Genomic DNA, 21,539 nt, shown 5'->3' on the forward strand with positions numbered 1-21,539 from the left:
TTAACATGGGCATTGACTGGTCGGTCCATACTCCCAGTCTGCCTCTCTCTTTCCCTAGTAGGGTGTGGCTCTGGGGAAGCAGAGCTCCAGGACACATTGGTGGGGTCTTCAGTCCAGGGAAGCCTGGCCGGCATCCTGATGACATCTGGAACCTGGTGACTGAAAAGAGAGTTAACATACAAAGCCAAACAAATTGTTGAGCAATCATGGACCCAAAGCTTGGAATAGTGGAGAGGAAGTGTTAGGGGGGTACTCACTGCAAACTCTAGTGTACTTCTGCTTTCAGGCATATATTTTGCAGTAGTTTATGGATACGTGTGAACATAAGCTCTCTCTCACAGAAACTGGTGTATATCTAGGTTATGGGACTTTGTTAGAAAGTGAACCACCTGAGATGAAATTAGAGTATACTATGAAAGGAAAGGTCTCACCCGAGTAATGAAGCTGAAGGGTTGTCATTCTACACGTGAAGTCTCTGGACAGAGTCTGACGTGAAGCATGTTGAGGTGGCAATCTTTGCGTTGGTTAAGTTGTGATCGATAGATGCAATATTATTTTATATGGATTGGGAGAAGCATATGGGAAAGTGGGCCCTATCCAAGGGTTCCAGGACTGGGGGAAGTAGGGGCTCTCTAGTGGAGATGTGAGGTTCCTGCTGTCTTAGGGTTCAAAAAGACAGTCGATAGTTAATGTTATCGTCACATTATTTGGTAATTGGGTTAACTTTGAAAAGTCCTTTTGTTATGGTTTGCTGTACAGTACCCAGTATCTTGTATACAGCTGTGCTATTGGTTGCTTCTGATCTACTTGGTCTAGGCTTTTGAGAGAGTCCACCTATCAAATACACAGCCTATATATTTAAAAGATTCAGTCTGTGTTTTAAAAAACTTCTAGACATACAATTAATTTTCCCCCTCTCATATTAATTAACTAGTGATTTATATGACTACATTTTACTAGGAGTGTACATAAACACCATTCCCACCACCAAAAGACTGTGACCCATCCCTCCCACCCACTCCCAACCCCCACTGACCCAGGAAGCTGCATGTCTACCCCTCACCACAGGGTTTTTACTTTGGTGCCCTACTTACAGTTTGTTCATGTCCTGCTTTTAGTTTCCCTTTCAAATCTTCTTACTCAACTTCTGTTGATGAGTGTTCTCTCCCTCTCTCCCTTCTCCTTCTCCTCTCTCTCCTCCTCTCCCTTTCCCTCCCCTCCCCAACCCTCCCCTGTTGTCTTCATCATTCCTTATGCTTTAACCTACCAGTCCAAGTAATCACAATCCTCTTGGTATCCCCCACCGCCCACCCAGATATCCCAGAGCCCCGATCTGCAAACACTTGCTACTATCTACACATGACAATTTTCTCTATTAAACCTGTCCTACTCTCTCCTTTCATTATTCCCCTGGGCTTAGTCTTAGAGCTCTGCTTGCTGTGGTGACCATTTTCCTATATATTACTCCCTTATTAAGGTATTACTGTACTATATTTATATATGCCTGGTTTGTGCTGTGTGTGTTATTAAATGGATGCCCAAAATTACAGAGGATGATTCCATATGGGAGAAACAGCTGAAGGCCCTGCCAATTATAAAAATGATTCAGCCAGTCTGGAAGCTGTTCTACCTGGATCATACCTGGCCACTTCCTCACCCACCAGTGACTCAGGGGCCCATGGGAGTCTATGCACTGACTGCTTCCTGCCTTCCTTTGCAGTAGTCATCATTAACTGCATTTTGCAGTCCAAAAATCAGGACTGGTTATTTAAAGATGCCACTGAGATTGGGTCTCATGAATTACTGGTTTAAAAAAAAAGAAAAGAAAAGAAAGAAAGACCCATTTTTCTCTGCTGTTGCAAATATCTGTGGAGTGTTGGTTAATGATCGCTTGTCTTGTAACTCCCAAGGCACATTCGACTCTGTGGCAATAAATCTTCAGAGAAACACCCTTCAGATTGGTTTTGGTAATATTACCAGAATTCCCTCAAGGTTCCTAATAATATTCCTGGGAGACAGTTCACATCCCTAACCCTCTTTGAAGTTTCCCATAGCAAAGGAATGGGCAGGTGTTTCTCTCTTTTGGTTAAAACTAAATGTAGGTATCTTTGTAACTGAAATCCAGAACCTATAGTTTTTGAACTAGTTATTTTACTTCCTAGAAGAGAAAGAGACACAGTCATTGGTCCCAAGAATTGTTGACACACTTACTTACTGTGCACCCATGTGTGGTCCAGATAGGGTCACTCATGTAGAGATAAACTTCTTTTGCCTAGTGATGAATCTTAGATGTGAGTCTAGACATGCCCTTCTCTTTTAGAGTTCTTTAGGGACCTTAGTCATATTGTCCCCTGAGTTTAAAAGCTACTCCTCTGTATTCACTTTGATCAGCCTCACTTATGCTTCTAAGAGAGGAAAAACTGAATCCATGCTGCTTGGACAACCCTAAGGGTTACTAAACCTTTCTCAAATAAATGTATGTTCTTTCCCTTTCCAAAAGGGATACTTGAAAACAAGAATCATTGCATACATCTGAAATAGTTTTCTTTGAAGTGCCTCCTTCTTTGCCCCCTTTGTGAAAAAGAAACACAATATCATCGCACCACCTTCTCTGAACCGCCTCTGCATCTATGATTAAAAGGAAAAGGTTTGAGGGCAGGGGTGGGGTGGCGTGGGGATAGAGTGCATGAGAGTTACACAAGGTGTCTATTATTTTGAACCTAGTGCATTGCCGTTTTTTTAAAAATATAAATAGAGATAGATAAAGAAAGAGGGGCTGGGTGGTAGCGCCCTGCTTGAGTGCATATGTTACAATGCACAAGGACCTCAGTTCAAGCCCCCAGTCCCTAATTGCAGGAAGAAAACTTTGCAAGTAGCCAAGCAATGCTGCAGCTCTCTCTCTCTATCTATCTATCTATCTATCTATCTATCTATCTATCTTCCCCTACCCTCTCAATTTCTGGCTATCTCTATCCAATAAATAAAGATAATAAAACTTTAAGAAAGTTATATTCTCTCAAAGAGAGAGAGAAATTGAGAGGAATAGGGGGGGATACCACGAGCCTCTTCTAGTGCAATGGAGGCCAGGCTCCAACCTGAGCCTTAGATATCACAAAGTAGGTGCACGTTCCTGCTGAGATAATCTTGCAGGACCCGCTTATGTCCTTAAAATATACATACAGATATGTATATGTATATATATATATTTATTTAATTTCTTTATTGGGAAATTAATGTTTTACATTCAATAGAAAATACAATATTTTGTACATCCATAACATTTCTCAGTTTTCCATATAACAATACAATGCCCACTAGGTCCTCTGTCATCCTTTTTGGACCTGTATTCTCCCCCCCCCAACCCCTACCCACCCACCCCAGAGTCTTTTACTTTGGTGCAACATGCCAATTGCAGTTCAGGTTCTACTTGTGTTTTCTCTTCTGATCTTGTTTTTCAACTTCTACCTGAGAGTGAGATCATCCCATATTCATCCTTCTGTTTCTGACTTATTTCACTTAATGTGAATTTTTCAAGGTCCATCCAAGATCGGCTAAAAATGGTGAAGTCGCCATTTTTTATAGCTGAGTAGTATTCCATTGTGTATATAGACCACTATTTGTGAAGCTACTTATCTGTTGTTAGACACCAGGTTTTGGCTATTACAAATTCTGCTGCTAAAAACATATGTGTACACAGATCTTTTTGGATGAGTGTGTTGGGTTTCTTAGGATCTATCCCCAGGAGAGGAATTGCAGGATCATAGGGTAGGTTCATTTCTAGCCTTCTGAGAGTTCTCCAGACTGTTCTCCACAGAGGTTGGACCAAGTTACATTCCCACCAGCAGTAAAGGAGATTTCCTTTGACCCCACAACTTATCCAGCATTTGCTGTTGTTACCTTTTCTGATGTATGACATTCTTCCAGGAGTGAAGTGGTATCTCATTGTTGTCTTTATTTGCATTTCTCTGACAATCAAAGACTTGGAGCATTTTTTCATGTGTTTCTCGGCCTTTTGGATCTCTTCTGTGGTGAATATTCTGTCCATGTCATCTCCCCATTTTTGGATGGGATTATTTGTTTTCTTGTTGTTAAGTTTGGCAAGGTCTTTATATATTTTGGTTGTTAGCCTCTTGTCTGATGTATGGCATGTAAAGATCTTCTCCCATTCTGTGATGATATATATATATATATATATATATATATATATATATATATATATATATCCTCCAGTGTTATCACTGGGGCTCAGTATCTGCACTATGAATCCACTGCTCCTGGAGGCCATTTTTTCCCATTTTTTGTTGCCATTGTCATTATTGTTGTTGTTGTTATTGCTGTCATTCCTGTTGGACAGAACAGAGAGAAATCGAGAGAGGAGGGGAAGACAGAGAGGGGGAGAGAAAGAAAGACACCTGAAGACCTGCTTCACCGCCTGTGAAGTGACCTCCTTGCAGGTGGGGAGCTGAAGGCTAAAACCAGGATCCTTGCCGGGCTGGGCTAGCTTCAGGGGCGGTAGAGAGATGACCAGGAACTCATGGCTGAGCTGGGAACGCAGTTCCATCTTTATTGATGAGCGGGGATGCAGTTCAACAATCTAATCTCTTCTAATCCCTCTTCATTAGAAAGCCCTGTCTTTTATGTCTCCTGAGGTGGAAGTGTCAGGAAGAGGAAGTATGTAGGATATGGGGTGGGGAGAAGGAATATAGCATTCGAACCAGTGGGGATTAAACCAATGAAAACAATGATTATGTAAATAGACTACAATGTCAAGCAATGCAACAGAAGTGGTCTTAGAAGCAGAATTTAGAAGCATACCAACAGATCCTTACATACTTAACCCTCTGGGCCACCACCCAGCCCCCAGATTTATCTATTTATTTGTTAATGAGAGAGAATAAGAGTATCATTCTGCTGTATGTAATGCTGGGGACCAAACTCTGAATCTCAGGCTTGCAAGTTCTGTAGCTCACTAAGCCATCTCCTAAAATGCTTTAAATGGACCTTAACTCCCTTTTCCCCAGGGGTACCAGAGCTCTTCCATTTGCTTTCTTACTCTGTACTCCTACTATCAAATAAAGTCTGGCCATGCCCCACCTGCAGGGGGAAAGCTTCACAGGTGGTGAAGTAGGGCTGCAGGTGTCTCTTGGTCTCTCTCCCTCCCTGTCTCCCCCATCCTCTCAGTTTCTGGCTATCTCTATCCAATTAATAAACATAATTTAAAAACTGGGGGAAAAGTCTGATCGTGGCAAAAGGAATCTCTCCATGTTGGCTGATGATTAAAACTTGACTTAGTTGTGTCATTTGGGTGAAATTACCTCAACTCTTTGAGTCTCAGTGAAAAACAGGATACTACCACCCAGCCTGTGGCCATCATAAGTGATAAAATGCATCGCGAACAGTGAATGCGTTACTTAAACTAAAGTTATTCATCTTAACATCAGAAAAAAAAAAAAAAAGAAAAAGAAAACTTCTCTTTGTGCCTTCCCATTCAACTCAGAATTCCTCCAGAGTTGCTATTGGATGAGAAGTCATGGAAAAGATGCTAGATCAATCCCTTAGGAAAAAACATCATGGGAAAGTGTCTACTTCTTCATCTGGTTCATTCCCCACCCCACCCCCAGATCCGTGAGGCTGAGTCAGCAGCTGGCTAGCCTGGGCTGCCCTTAGTGTCCAGGTTTCTACCCTCTAAGCAAAAGCCAGCTGTCAGCCGTACTGCTTCCTGTCTGCTAATGAATCATTTTTGCCTTTCTTCTCTTGCTCTTAAATGTAGGAATGATCCAGAGAAACTAGACGCCTTTATCATGGACAAAGCTCTTCTGGATTATGAAGTGTCCATAGATGCTGACTGCAAGCTTCTAACAGTGGGGAAGCCGTTTGCCATTGAAGGTATTCATCATTCATTCTTGACTTTTTTTCTGCAACTCTGGATGTGCTCAGTTTGCCAACCTAGCAAAGTCACAAGTGCCAACGTTAGAGGCAGAGAGCTATTCATCTTCCCTTGTTTTCACTTTTAGCTCATAAGCACTTAGCTATTAAGTTGCTGAAGTTAGGAGTTTATTTTTCTCCTACCTCACAAACATTTATTTAACCACTTGTTTGAAAAACTATTTTTTTTTAAAAAAATACCATTTTCAACCAAATTATGTTGCTTCTGGTATCTGAGGATAGTGACACAGTAAAAAATTGAAAGTCAAAATTTCATCTAATCTGCATTTTCTGAGGATCCAAGCCTGTAATGAATAAAATGTAAAAGCTGAAATGCTTGCATTTTTCACCTGGAAGGATCCCAATGTTAATCTAATTCAGTCTACACATTTCATGAATAAAAAATCCAAGGGGGACCAGAAAGAGATGCACCAACTACACCAAGCACAAGGACCTGGGTTTGAATCCCCACTCCCCTCCTTCAAGGGGTCTGCTTCACAAGAGGTGAAGCAGGTCTGCAAGTATCTTATCTTTCTCTCCCTCTCTCTATCTCCCCATCCTCTCTCAGTTGCTCTCTGTCCTATCTAACAAAAACAACAAACAAACAAATAAGAAGTTTAGAAAAAAAGAAAAAAAGGAAAAAATGACCACTGGGAGTGGCAGATTGCCCACCCCAGTGATAACCCAAGTACATTACATCAGTTTATTATAATTAAACAGTTAGACAATAATCTTGGAATTAAAATCCAAATATCATGGTTCTCAAATATTTTTCATTCACTGGAAAAAAAAAGAATAGGAAAAAGTTTTATTCTAACTTAGTAACTTTAAAAAGCCTACACTAAATTTTGTTTGGGTCATTAGTTTTTGCCTTTCTCCCCAATGGCAGCAAAGTACTACTTTCCAATTCGATTGACCAATCAATCAAACTTGAGACCAAAGAAGGAAGGATCACTTTGTCAGTAGCTAGATCTCTTAATTCTCAACTACAGTTGATACATAGAGCTGGTAGTTTGAGCCAGAAAATTTCACGTCTCCCAAGCTCCAGCTCCCCTCCTCTGACAGTGTATGCTGGCTGTCAAGACAGCCAGGCTCATTTGTCTGAAAACCGTTTGATTGAAGACAGCCCCATGGGGTATCCAAGACCTACTTCTAGAACCTTTATACTTTTCTGTATGCTAACGAGTATAATCTGGTGATTCTGAACTCTGTTTCCCAATGACAGTTGGTCTCTGTCTCTCCAAAGTATATCAGCAACTTTTTCACTTTAGTCTTTGTTTTTGTGATGAGTAAGAATGGAACTGCTGAGGCTGTTTCCTCAAACCTTCTCCTAGGAGAAATTAATCTCTGCTCCAGACAAAGTGACCTCTACCTGAACCTGGGCTAAAACTCAGGAAGAGAGAGAGTTAGTGGTAGTGGTAGTGATAGTCTGTTTATACTATAGTAACTATAACCAACGCACAAAAGAAAAAAAAAAACAAACTAGAAAACTAAAAGAACATTCATTATAGAACCCCATTTTGATGTGATGATGCAAAGTTTCCATTTTCTTTTTTTTCTTTTTTGTGGCTTCTGGGGATTGCTGGTTGTTTGTTTGTTTGGTTGGTTGGTTGGTTGGTTTTTTTTTTTTTTTTCCTTCCCTGCCATAGATGCATTGTGTAATTGAGGTCCCTTCTGCTGTTAACAGCTGCTAACAATTAGTCATTGTAGTGGGCATAAGAAAAGGGGATCCTTTTTCTGCCTTTGTCTTCAGGGGCAACGCTTTCTTGTTGAAAGGCAGTGGTGTTTGCCTCTGCTAGACCCCAGTGCCAGATGCCACACGATGAACTCCCCACTGGTTTTCTTTTTACATTTCCATCTACGCTCCTGAGACTTAGTTTCTTGCAGTTCCCATCTTCTCTAGACACATTTTTTTCCCAAGGAAATGAATGTAAAATGGCATGTGGAAGAGCTCTTCCTGTAAAAGAGCAGAAAAAACTGCAGATTGGAATGGAGAGAATGTTCTCAGCAATACTGGTTTACCTGAAAAATGCATGATATGCAAATCGGAAATTTTAATCCAGGGCTGACTCTGGTTAAAAGTTTACAAATTGAAAACAGAATTTGGTAAGGTTCAAAGAGAGGATACTTACAAGTTACAAACAACAACGTTATCAACATAGTAGGAGCAATATTGATTGCTATTTTTTAAAATGTTAGTCTCACAGATTTTTTGAGAAATATTCCTCTTAGTTATTTTATTTAAAATTTATGATTTCCTTTATCATTAGGTTTCTGAAATGTATAAAGATGTAAACTTTTTAAAAGTTTTTAATTAATTAATTTAAATTAATTAATTAATTGGATAGGGATAGCCAGAAATTGAGAGGAAGCAGGAGACAGACAGACAAACAGGCAGATATACCTGCAGCCCTGCTTCACCACTTACAAAGCTTTCCCCCTGCAGGTGGGGACTGGGGGTTTGAACCTGGGTCCTTGCACATTGTAACATGTGCTCTCAACCAGGTGCGCCACCATCCAGCCCGATGTGAATATTTATTAATTGGAAGGTGTACGTATAAAAAAAGTCATATAAGATGTTCTGAACAATTCATCTAAGTTATAGAAGTGTTTCATATATCTACCAATATCTCTTTTTTAATAAGTACTTTTATTTTTTTAAATTAATGTATTTATTATTGGATAGAGACAGAGAAATTGAGAAGGGGGCAGATAGAGAGGGAAAGAGACAGAGAGACACCTACAGCCCTGCTTCACCACCCATGAAGTTTTCCCCCTGCAGGTGGGGACCAGGGGCTTGAACCCTGGTCCTTGTGCACTGTAAAGTGTGTGCACTTAGCCAGGTGTACCACTGCCTGGCCCTTCATCTGTATCCCTTTAAGATGTAGTGCCGTGTTGGCATATAATAATTATGTAATTAGTGGTATCTGGTCTATTGTGTGATTTACTAAGTCAGATTTGAAATAAATACCTAAAAAAAAAAAATACCTAGAAACACACTGATAGTGTGTATATAAATCCCCATGTGTTTAAATGACTTCAGGAGTTTGGTCATCAAGGAAAACTCAGTCCACCAGTGATGAGTGTAATTTACTCGCTAGTCTACACCAGAGGAGAATTACCACTGTCTCTCTCCCGGCATCACCACTCTGTATTTCTTTAGGCGAAAAAGATGTCAAAATGAGGCAAGGTACCAACAGGGACAACACTAAATTGAAACCCTTCATGAGACCTTCACACAAAAACCCAAAACTATTCATTCAAGAGCATGTGGAAAATCTTTGATTATATTAAATATCATACACCGTGAGCACAAAGACAGATTGTAAGCCTTGGGGGAAAATGGAAATGTTAAGATAAATGAAGACGGGTTCCAAATGTATGTGTTGGGGGTTAATGACAGTAAAGGTCAATAGAGAAGAGTGATAGAATTGCACAGTGGTGATTCGTGTGGTCTTTCTATCAAAGGCGTTTGCCTGTTTTTGACTGTGTTCTTATGCTTGCTTCTCACTAATTATTGAATACAGTGCTTGGCTTAGGGCAAAGTTGTTATTGCTGTGCTATGTTGAACAAGTTATTTCATCTGTTCTTTTTTATTGCATATATATACATACATATATATATATATATATATATATATATGGACAGCCAGAAATCAAGAGGAAAGGGCATGATAAAGAGGAAGAGAGACAGGGAAATACCTCCAGCACTGCTTCACCACTCACAAAGCTGTCCCCCTTGCAGGTAGGAACCTGGGTCCTTGCGCTTTGTAACGTGTACGTTCACTCAGGTGTGCCACCATCCAGCTCCCTCATCTGTTCTTCTGATTATTCATTTCATAGCAGGTGTACTAAAAGTATTCTGATGATGTTCATGTGAAAATTAAGTTAAAGAGGGAGTCTGGTGGTAGCGCAGTGGGTTAAGCACAGGTGGCACAAAGTGCAAGGACCGGCGTAAGGATCCCGGTTCGAGCCCCTGGCTCCCCACCTGCAGGGACTTCACAAGCGGTGAAGCAGGTCTGACTGAAGCAGGTGTCTAACTTTCTCTTCCTCTCTCTGTCTTCCCCTCCTCTCTCCATTTCTCTCTATGCTATCCAACAACAACAACAACAATAAAAACAACAAGGCCAATAAAAGGGAATATATATATATATATATATATGAAAATTAAGTTAAAGAAAAATATAAAGGGGCCGGGTGGTACCACACTGGATTAAGCACACACAGTACTAAACTCGAGGACCTGAGCAAGGATCCCAATTGGAACCCCTGGCTCCCCATCTGCGGGGGGAGGGGGATGCTTCACAAGAGGTGAAGCAGGTCTGCAGGCATCTATCTTTCTCTCTCCTTGTCTCCTCTCTCCTCCCTCAATTTCTCTCTGTCCTATCCAATACAAAATGGAAAAATGATCACAGGAGCAGTGGGTTCGTAGTGCAGGCACCAAGCCCCAGTGATAACTCTGGAGGCAAAAAAAAAAAAAAAAAAAAACCAGAAAACAAAACCATATATATATATATATATATATATATATATCACGCAAGCATGTTTTACACATAAGTGTTGAATAAATTATTATTATTATCCAGTATCTTGAATTAATAGACATTAGTTGAAACCAATTCACTCTCAAACTATCCCAAGATAGGTAGCCTTCATGAGCCTCAATTTCTTACACGTCTCTTTCTGCACATGCATAGGGGTAAAATTTTAGTCTCCTTTATAATTGGGTGTATTGCAATGTGTTCACAACCATTGCCCCAGACGAGTGAAATAATGGTATTCCGATGGTATTCACTGCACAGTGAATGAATCTTTCTCCCAAAAGGCTTTTTCACTCTCTCTTGAGATCTTGGTTTCAAAATATCTGCTTTCTAATCACATTTTAGAAAGATTCTCTGAATCTGTGAATTTCTATCTGTTTGCTAGCCAAAATGCATTTCCACCACATGTAACTAAGTGAGGTTGATTTATCCTTGAGGAAAGATCAGGATTCTATCCTGAAAATTGTGCTCTTGGGAAGTTAAGCTGGATCCAATTTCCAGAGTGCCCGGTGCCTTCATATTCAGGGTTGAAGGATTCCATTCGGCTTCATCCATCAACACAGAGAGTCAACCTCTTTTTTTTTTTTTTTTGCAAAGTCACATCTTAATGATAATGAAAGCAAGAAAAGCTGCTCGGTTGTGTCAGCAATTTAAAAGGAATAATTTTTTGACCAGTGAGCAAATCAGATTTGAGAAGTAGCTGATAGCACAAATAAACACAAACAAAAGCATTATACATTTAAAAAAATTATTTATATTTATTTTCCCCTTTTTGTTGCCCTTGTAGTTTTCTATTGTTGTAGTTATTATTATTGTTGATGTCGTTGGTCATTGTTGGATAGGACAGAGAGAAATGGAGAGAGGAGGGGGAGACAGAGAGGGGGAGAGAAAGACAGACACCTGCAGACCTGCTTCACCGCCTGTGAAGCGACTCCCCTGCAGGTGGGGAGCCGGGGGCTCAAATCGGAATCCTTCTGCTGGTCCTTGGGCTATGCACCATGTGCACTTAACCCACTGCGCTACCGCCTGACTCCCCATTATACATTTTTTAATAAAATGGGTGTTTGTATCTTTTAGCAGATGCTTCTTCTCACTACCATAAAGTTTTCCCTATTTCTCACCATGTACATAGTTTAGAATAGTAGCTGATAATTAGCATCACTAATGGTAAAAGTTATTTTTAATTAATATTCAATAAATGTTTTAAAAAGGACATTAAAAAGGCTAGTAAACTATTTTAACAGCCAACTAACATTGGTATGATAGATGGGAGTGATTTAATATTTATTCTTTCCTATATAATATTTTATAAATGTCTCTACAACCTCAACACTGTTTTTTCCTCAAGGGTTACTTGAATACTTTTATTGGAGAGCCAAAATTCTGTTCTTAGTCTCTGTAGATTTATCACAAAAATTCATTTCAAATTTCTTTTTTTTTTAATTTTTATTTATAAGGATAAGAGGGATACACAATTCCAACCCCCAGAACTCCCCTTGATATCCAATCCCCTCCCTTGATAGCTTCCCTATTCTTTTTTTTTTCATGTAACTAAACTTTAATGTATGCCATACTCTTCATACAGAAGGCTCTGACTGCTATTATTGTTGTTATTGATGTCGTCATTGTTAGATAGGACAGAGAGAAATGGAGAGAGGAGGGGAAGACAGAGAGGGGGAGAGAAAGACAGACACCTGCAGACCTGCTTCAATGCCTGAAGTGACTCCCTGCAGGCGGGGCACCCAGAGCTCGAACCAGGATCCTTTGCTGGTCCTTGTGCTTTGTGCCATGTGTGCTTAACCTGCTGCACTACCGCCGGACTCCCACTATCTATACATTTTCCACATGCCCTTCCAGTATATCTCTAATAAAGTTCTGGGGTTAATACAAATTCCAGTTGTGCTCTGAATAAATCACAGGCAGACAACTTTAACACGTAGCACTGATTTCTGTTATTATATAAAGATCTTTTGGCTCTGTCCAAGATGGGTCAGAGAAGGTGCTTCAGCTCAGACTGTGTCCAGAGACTTCAGGTGTGGAATGACAACCCCTCAGCTTCATCACTCCGGTGAGACCCCTCCTTTCATAGCATTCTCCAATTCCATCCCAGGTGGATCACTGTCTAACAAAGTCCTAAAACCTAGATATACACCAGTTTCTGTGAGAAAGAGCATATGTTCACACATATCCATAAACTACTGCAAAATATATACCTGAAAGCAGAAGTACACTAGAGATTGCAGTGAGTAACCCCCTAACACTTCCTCTCCACCATTCCAACCTTTGGGTCCATGATTGCTCAACAATTTGTTTGGCTTTGTATGTTAACTCTCTTTTTAGCCACCAGGTTCCAGATGCCATCAGGATGCTGGCCTGGCTTCCCTGGACTGAAGACCCCAGCAATGTGTCCTGCTTCCCTATTCTTTATCCCTCTGGGAGTAATGTGTACATTTCACCAGGTGGGCCACTGCCTGGCCCCTTATCCCTCTGGGAGTATGGACCCAGGGTCATTATGGGATGCAGAAGGTGGAAGGTCTGGCTTCTGTAATTGCTTCCCCACTGAACATGAGCATTGGCAGGTCGATCCATACTCCCAGCCTGTCTCTCTCTTTCCCTAGTGGGGTGGGGCTCTGGGGAAATGGGACTCCAGGACACATTGGTGAGGAAGTCTGCCCAGGGAAGTCAGGTTGGCATCATAGTAGCATCTGGAACCTAGTGACTGAAAAAGAGTTAAGATACAAAGCAGAAAAAATTGTTGACTAATTATGGGCCTAAATGCAAGAATATTGTAGATGAATATTTGGGGTCTCCATTTCAGAAATAGCTAGTAGGTCTATTTTAGGTATATTCCAAGGGGCCCATGACTACTAGTTTTTACCTGAGCCTGACGTCTGATATGCAGGTGGACTCAGGTTATTGTCTGGGGAGATAGTTGGTAAAAGGACTAAAAACCTGGATCAGGGAAGAGAGTAGCCCCCAGATATGGAGAAAGTATATAAATATTGTTAACTGTAAACCCCATCGATTTGATCTGGGGCCCATAGTCAGCTCAGGAGCCTATGTAGCCTATGTAGCCTCTGCATCCCTGAGCAGGTCTGATCTCACATTCTGTGGTCACGGCTAGAAACATACCAGGCTGCACTAATTTCAGGACCCATCTTCCTTGGGTAGTAGGTAGAGTATGTTATCCAACCTCCCTTTGGAGAATGGAACATTCCCTACCATTGTTGATCCACATTGAGGGCAAGGTCCTATAGGACCTCCCAAAGAGGTCCATTATGTTGTTCCTGATGGAGATGACTAGTTACAGTGGCTAGAGGGATCTGTTAGAGGTCTAGGTCTCTCATGTCTGTGTGGGAATCCCAGGATTCTTTGACTAGGGCCTCAGGTGATGGAGTGGCCTGGTAGTGACTAAAGAGTCATCATTAAAGTCTGCAAATCTTTAAAACTCAGATGGCATTTCCTCATATATGTCACATATGTACTTAGAAGTTGGGACTGTATTTACACTGGAGCCCTACAAGTCATTGGCAGTTTTTCAACAAAATATCCCCATAAATAACATACATTTATATCCACGGAAAACATCCAAGCAATTTAGATGATGGTAGCTCTTTGCTGAAATGCCTTATTTGGCATGATTATGTCAATGTGATTGTAATGATAAGACCTGTGCTAAAAGGGAAGAAATAAGTATTCCCATAACTTAGTCATGTTACACAGGTTACAGTTAAAGGAGCACAGTTTTTGCTCAAATGGAGTTATTCTCAAATGCCAGCTTTAGACTAGCATGCTAGCTTACCTGGATAAGGTGCTAGTTTGCCATCTGCTTGATGCAGGTTCAAGCCTGCATTGGAGGAAGCCTCAGTGTTGTGCTGTTTCCCTATTTCTCTCTCTGTATCTCTCTCTCTTTTTCTCTCCCTTTCTGTATGTTTGCAAAAAAAAAGAAGAAGAACTGAATTCTCCCATACCACCATTAGCCAAAGATGAGCAGTGCTCTGATTAAAAAAAAAACTTAATGGGCAGTGAAGCATACACACACACAATTCAAGCTTTGTCAAATAAACGTTATATGATCATGGGCCATTATTAATCATTTAAGTATTTTGTATGGGCTCATATAAGAATCAGATACATACGGAATGGTGTCTCCACAGAGTAAGGCTCAGTACATCCTAAACCTTTGAATTATAGTCCCAAAGTAAATCAACTGACGTATAAGACACTGCCTAGTATGGATAGTCTAGGGCCTGATCTACCAAATGAGCTAATCATATGAAAGACACAGCAAAGAGCAGTGCTTACTTCCTAGTAAGTCTGTGATAATCTTGAGAAGTTATCGTTGTTGGAAACCATTGCTTCAGGGGCAAAAGTATAAAATACTATTCTGTAAGCCTGGCCTAACTATCCTGATTCTCTGCCCACTCCTACCATGCAGTTCCTCGTCCTCCTATTAAATGTCTGTGTATGTGTATTGTTTTTCTTTTGTGTCACTTATCTCAATTACAATGAGATCATTATTACATAATGCGTTATTTCATATCTGTGTCCCTGGTGAATTACACCACAACAAGAACTAGAACTTGTGAAATCCCGACCACTTCACATCGTGTCTGTTCATTCAGAAAACACTTGTTGAATGAATGAATGAGTGAATGAATGAATGAATGAATGAATGAATGAATGAATGAATGAATCTGTCAGTGAATACTAGTACACACTATTGGTATTGTGCCTGACATTAGAATAATGAATGAGTATCTGCACAACTGGATTTTAAGTTGCATTCATTATAACAAAAGTTTCTAAAGAAAACTGACTATCTCCCTGGAGTTACCCATCATAAAAGATGTTATTTAATGATAACATCAGCAGAACAGGCTGCCCCTGTAAAGCCTTTTGTTGTCTGTCTTCCCAATCAGACTGAAACTACCAGAATCAAATGTGGGCCTCAAAATAGCTTTTTGAGTGGAAAATTCTAATCATCTCTTGACATTGTCATCATTTCCTTGACTCAACATTGTTAAAGAACAGACACAAGTATCAGGGGTGAAAAAAAAAGGGGGGGTAGGTAACGTCTCTTTAGAACTCAACATTTTTTGCTGCATTATTTCATCTCTCTCTTTTGGTGATACACACATCTCAAACTTTGTTTTTCATAAGGCTCTGTGTCGCTACAATTAAAAAGGAAGGAACAAAAATAAATGTCCTTGGAAATAAAGTGTGAAATAGAATACTTAGAGCTGATATTTGTTTCCATTAAGTTCCTTCAGATTCTGGATGGTTTTTTGATCACTATCTGTGAGAAAGAAACTAACTGTATTTTTAATTTGTCTTTCTCAATCATCTTGAGCATAACCTCCCTCTCTCTTTGCTATATCATCCAAAAGCTAGAAACAAAATATAGCTAGCCTTTTTCACATGGCTCATCAAAGAGAGTAATAGTGTTGTCAGAAAAGCAGTAAAGCCACACAAAGTGGGGATATACTGCCCACAGTGATTAATAAAACTTTCATGACAAGTCACATCTACCTCTGTGATCCACCCTCACCCTTTTCCCTGCCTCTACTGCCCTGAGAAAGTGTCAGTGCTATGGAGTTCTTCTGTTTTTCTATCTCTGTATTTGTCTCTCTGTCTGAAAAAGAAAAACACTTTTATCATATGCCTGTGAATTAAGGTATATTAGTTTTAATATTTTTATTATTTTTTAAATATTTCATTTTTTATCGAAGCATTTATTGAGGTACTTTTTATTTATAAAAAGGAAACATTGACTAAACCATAGGATAAGAGGGGTACAACTCCACACAATTCCCACCATCAGAACTCCACATCTCATCCCCTCCCCTGATAGCTTTCCTATTCTTTATCCCTTGAGGCATATGGAGCCAGGGTCATTATGGGATGCAGAAGGTGGAAGGTCTGGCTTCTGTAATTGCTTCCCTGATGAACATGGGCGCTGACAGGTGGATCCATACTCCCAGCCTGTCTCTTTTTCCCTAGTGGGATGGGTTCTGAGGAAGTGGGATGGGTTCTGAGGAAGTGGGATGGGTTCTGAGGAAGTGGGACTCCAGGACACATTGGTGTGTCACATTGTGGGGGACTCCTGGACACATTGTCCAGGGAAGTCTGGTTGGCATCATAGTAGCATCTAGAACCTGGTGGCTGAAAAGAGACTTAACATATAAAGCCAAAAAAGTTGTTGACTACTCATGAACCCTAAGGCTGGAATAGTGTAGATGAAGAGGTGTGTGTGGGGGGGTGTCTCCGTCTTTTAGATAACTGCCTGTTTCTTGCTCTTATTCAGATTTTGCAGTCCTTCCTCTGATAAGGTTAGCTTTGGAGTGAGTGAGGGAAGTGTAATAGGAAGTAGGTGAGGAGGGTATCTAAGTCTAAGTAGACACTATTTCATTATGAACTTCATACTGACTCATTGCAGACTATTGTGTACTTTTGCTTTCAGGGATATATTTTGCCCTAATTTATGGATACGTGTGAACATATGCTCTGTCTCATGTATCCTTGGTTCATTGTTCTTAATAGCTGCGTAGTACTCCATTGTGTATATATACCACAGCTTTCTCAGCCTTTCTTCTGTTGTTGGGCACCTGGGTTTCTTCCAGGTTTTAGCTTTTACAAATTGTGCTGCTATGAACAAAGGTGTACACATTTCTTTTTGGTTGGGAGTTATGGAGTCCTTGGGGTATATCCCTAGGAGAGGAATTACAGGGTCATAAGGAAGGTCCATGTCTAGCCTTGTGAGAGTTCTCCAAACTTCTTTCCACAGAGGCTGGACCAATTTACATTCCCACCAGCAGTGCAGAAGGGTTCCTCTGTCCCCACAGCCTCTCCAGCATTTGTTGCTGCTGTCCTTTTTGATGTATGCCATTCTCACAGGGATAAATTGGTATCTCAATGTTGTCTTTATTTACATTTCTCTGACAATCAGTGACCTGGAGCAGATTTTCATATGTTTGTTAGCCTTTTGGATCTCTTCTGTAGTGAATAGTCTGTTCATATCCTCTGCCCATTTTTGGATGGGGTCATTTGCTTTTTTGTTGCTAAGTTTGCTGAGCTCTTTGTATATTTTGGTGATTAGTCTCTTGTCTGATGTATGGCATGTAAAGATCTTCTCCCATTCTGTGAGGGGTCTCTTTGTTTGTGTGATAGTTTCTTTGGCTGTGCAGAAGTTTTTCAATTTGATATAGTCCCATTGATTTGTTTCTGCTTTACTCTTCCTTGCAATTGGGTTTGTATCATCAAAGATCTCCTTGAAGTTTAAGTGATAAAGTTTTCCACCAATGTTTTCCTCTAAATATTTTATAGTTTCTGGTCTAATATCCAGGTCCTTGGTCCATTTGGAGTTGATTTTTGTTTCTGGTGAGATAAAGTGGTTCAGTTTCACTCTTCTGCATGTTTCAACCCAGTTTTCCCAGAACCATTTATTGAAAAAGAGCTTCCTTTCTCCATTTAATACTTTGGGCACCCTTATTAAAGATTAGATGTCCATAGGTGTTAGAATTTAATTTTGGGCTTTCAGTTCTGTTCCACTGGTCTGTATGCCTATTTTTGCTTCAGTACCAGGCTGTTTTGATGATAATAGCCATATAATATAGTTTGATATCTGGGAGTGTGATGTCTTCATTTCTGTTTCTTTTCCTCAAGATAGTTTTAGTGATTCTATATGTTTTCTAGTTCCAGATAAATGATTGTAATTTTTTATCTATTCTCTTAAAGAAGATTGGTGGAACATTGATGTGTATCACATTAAATTTGTATATGGCTCTGGGAAGAATATTCATTTTGATGATGTTAATTCTTCCAATCCATAAACATGGGATGTCTTTCCATTTCTTGGTGTCAGTTTCTATTTCCTTGAATAGTGACTCATAGTTTTCAGTATACAAGTCTTTCACTTCTTTGGTCAGGTTTATTCCTAGGTATTTTATTGATTTTGCTGCAACAGTGAATGGGAGTGAATTCTGGTTATCCTCTTCTTTGGACTTAGTGTTTGCATAAAGAAATGCCACTGATTTTTGTACAATGATTTTGTAGCTTGACCACTTGCTATATTACCTAATAACTTCCAGTAGTTTTCTGCTGGATTCTTTATGTCTTTCTATGAATATCATATCTGCAAAGAGTGAGAGCTTGACTTCTTCCCTTCCAATCTCTATTCCTTTGATTTCTTTCTCTTGCTTGTTTGCTATGGCAAGAACTTTCAATACTATGTTGAAGAGTGATGGTGACAGTGGACAGCGCTGTCTAGTCCCCGATCAGAGGGGGAATGCTTTCCGCTTCTGTCCATTGAGTGTAATGTTGGCTGTAGGTTTGCTGTATATGGACTCCACTATCTTGAGGAATTTCTTGTCTATTTCTATTTTTTGTAGAGTTTTGAGCATGAATGGGTGTTGGATTTTGTCAAAGGCTTTCTCTGCATCTATTGAGATAATCATGTGGTGTTTGGTTTTGCTTTTATTGATGTGGTGAATGACATTGATTGACTTTTGTATGTTTAGCCAGCCTTGCATTCCTGGGAAAAATCTCTCTTGGTCGTGATTAACAATCTTTTTGATATACTGCTGTATCTGGTTGGCCAGGGTCTTGTTCAATATTTTGGCATCTATGTTCATCAGAGATATTGGTCTGTAGTTTTCCTTTTTTGTGTTGTCCCTATCTGCTTTAGGTATCAGGGTGATGTTGGCTTCATAGAAGGTGTTTCTTTGACCTTGTGGAAGAGCTTTAGAAGTAGAGGTATTAACTGTTTCCTGAAGATTTCATAGAATCTGTTTGTAAATCCATCTGGTCCAGGACTTTTGTTGTTGGGAAGATTCTTAATAACTGCTTCTATTTTTTTTTGTCTGTGATTGGTGCATTTAGGTTTTATAGTTCTTCTTGGTTCAGTTTTGGAAGGGTATATGTTCCTAGGAATTCTTCCATTTCTTCCTGATTCTCTAGCTTGATGGTGTATATTTCTTCATAAAAGTTTCACATCGTTTCCTGGATTTCTGTGCTGTCAGTTGTTATATCTCCTCTATCATTTACAATTCTATTTATTTAAGTCTTCTCCCTTTATTTACTTTTTTAGTGACTCTGGATAAGGGGTTTGTCAATCTTACTTAATTTTTCAAAGAACCAACATTTGGCTTCATTGATTTTTTTTATATGGCTCCCTTGTTTTCCATGTTGTTCATTTCTGCTCTAATTTTAGTGACTTCCATCCTTCTGGTTGCTTTAGGGTTCCTTTGTTCCTCTTCCTCTAAGTCCTTAAGGTGTGCAGTAAGGTCATTTATTTGAGCTTTTTCTTGTTCTCTATTGTGTGATTGTATGACTATGAGTTTCCCTCTCAATACTGCTTTATCTGTGTCCCAAATATTGTGATAGCTTGTGTCTTCATTTTCATTTGTTTCCAGGAACATTTGAATTTCTTGCTTAAGTTCTTCTTTGACCCAGCAGTTATTAAGCAGCATGTTGTTGACTTTCCAATTTTTGTGACTTTTAGTAATTTTCTATTTGTTGTTAAACATTAGCTTTACTCCACTGTAGTCTGAGAAGATACTTGGGATGATTTCAGTGCTCTTGAATTTGTTGATGCTATTTTTGTGGCCTAACATATGGTCTATCCTTGAGTATGTGTTGTGTGGATTTGAAAAGAATGTGTATTCCAGTTTTGGGGGTAAAGAACTCTGAAAATGTCCAGGAGGTCTAGGCTGTCCATCTCTTCATTTAATTCTCTTGTTTTTTTGTTGATTCTCTACTTTGTTGATCTGTCTAAGTGTGAGAGTAAGGTGTTAATGTCTCCCACTATTATTGTATTACTATTGATGTATTTTTGTAGTTCTTTCAGTAGGTATTTGATGTATTTAGATGGTCCCTCATTGGGTGCATAGATGTTAATAATTGTCAAGTCTTCTTGGCTGATTGATCCTCTGATCATTATGTAGTGCCCTTGCCTATCTTTTATTACTTTATTTAATTTAAAATCTATTGTGTCAGAGATAAGAATGGCTGCTCCTGTTTTTTTTTGTGGTCCATTATCCTGTAGGATAGTTTTCCATCCTTTCACTTGAAGTCTGTGTTTATCTTGTTGGGTCAGATGGGACTCCTGCAAGCAGCATATGGTTGGATTATGTTCCATCCTCCCATTCTGTGCCTTTTGATGGGTGAGTTTAAGCCATTTACATTTATTGATATTATGGATTTAATGTATTGTAGTGCCATTATTCAACAATTTTTTATTTGCTCTGATATATTGCAAGTATTATCGTGATGTTCTTGTTTATAAGAGGTCTTTTAGAACCTCTTTCAGGGAAGGCTTGGTGATGGTTGCCTCCTTAACTGTTGTCTAAGAAGGTTTTGATTCCTCCATCTAGTTTGAGTGAAAGTGTAGCAGGATGTATTATCCTTGGTTGAAACCCTTTTTCATTCAGGGCTCTATAGTTATCTTGCTATTCTCTTCTGGCTTTTAGAGTTTGAGTGGAGAAGTCTGCTGATAGTCTTATGGGTTTTCCCCTGTATGTGACTTTTTATTTTCTTTTGCAGCCTTTAGGATCTTTTCTTTATCCTTACTTCTTTTCATTGTAACTATGATGTGTCTTCATGTCTTCAGGTCTGGGTTGATGATGTTTGGGACTCTCTGGGCCTCTTGAACCTTAATGTCCTTTCTGTTGTTTAGGTGTGGGAAGTTTTCTTCTATTATTTCCTCTAGAATGTTTCCTTCCCCTTCCTCTCTTTCTTCCTCTGGTAGGCCAATGATACAAATGTTACTTCTTTTGAGATCATCCCATATGTCTCTGTTGTTGTTTTCAGTGTCTCTCAATCTCTTTTTGAGCTCTTTTACCTCTTTCTTAGTTTTCTCTAGCTCATCCTCTGTCTGGCTAATTCTGTTTTCTGCTTATTTTAGTCTGCTTTCCCTTCCCTCAGCATATTTCTTCAGTTCAGCTATTTCAGCTTTCAGTTCTCTAATTACCTCAAGGTAGTTAGTATTTCCCTTGAGGGTCTCATCTGTTGTTTCCCTAATTCTGCTAACCCTTTCCTCCATAGTTGTCTTCATTTCTGTGATTATTAAGTTTAC

At 39.6% G+C, this 21,539-nt stretch overlaps 1 protein-coding gene across 4 annotated transcripts in view; it reads left to right on the forward strand.

Annotated features, from left to right (window-relative positions):
• GRIN3A (glutamate ionotropic receptor NMDA type subunit 3A) overlaps positions 1-21,539 on the forward strand; it is a 256,842-nt gene that overhangs the window by 160,374 nt on the left and 74,929 nt on the right. For all 4 annotated transcript variants that reach the window (XM_060199075.1, XM_007526769.3, XM_016189866.2 and 1 more), the window contains exon 5: positions 5,771-5,886. In XM_060199075.1, the coding sequence (XP_060055058.1) occupies positions 5,771-5,886 (116 nt within the window). The remainder of the gene's footprint in view (positions 1-5,770; positions 5,887-21,539) is intronic.

This window comes from Erinaceus europaeus, chromosome 10, assembly GCF_950295315.1.
Source record: "Erinaceus europaeus chromosome 10, mEriEur2.1, whole genome shotgun sequence".
In the NCBI taxonomy this organism is placed as follows: domain Eukaryota; kingdom Metazoa; phylum Chordata; class Mammalia; order Eulipotyphla; family Erinaceidae; genus Erinaceus; species Erinaceus europaeus.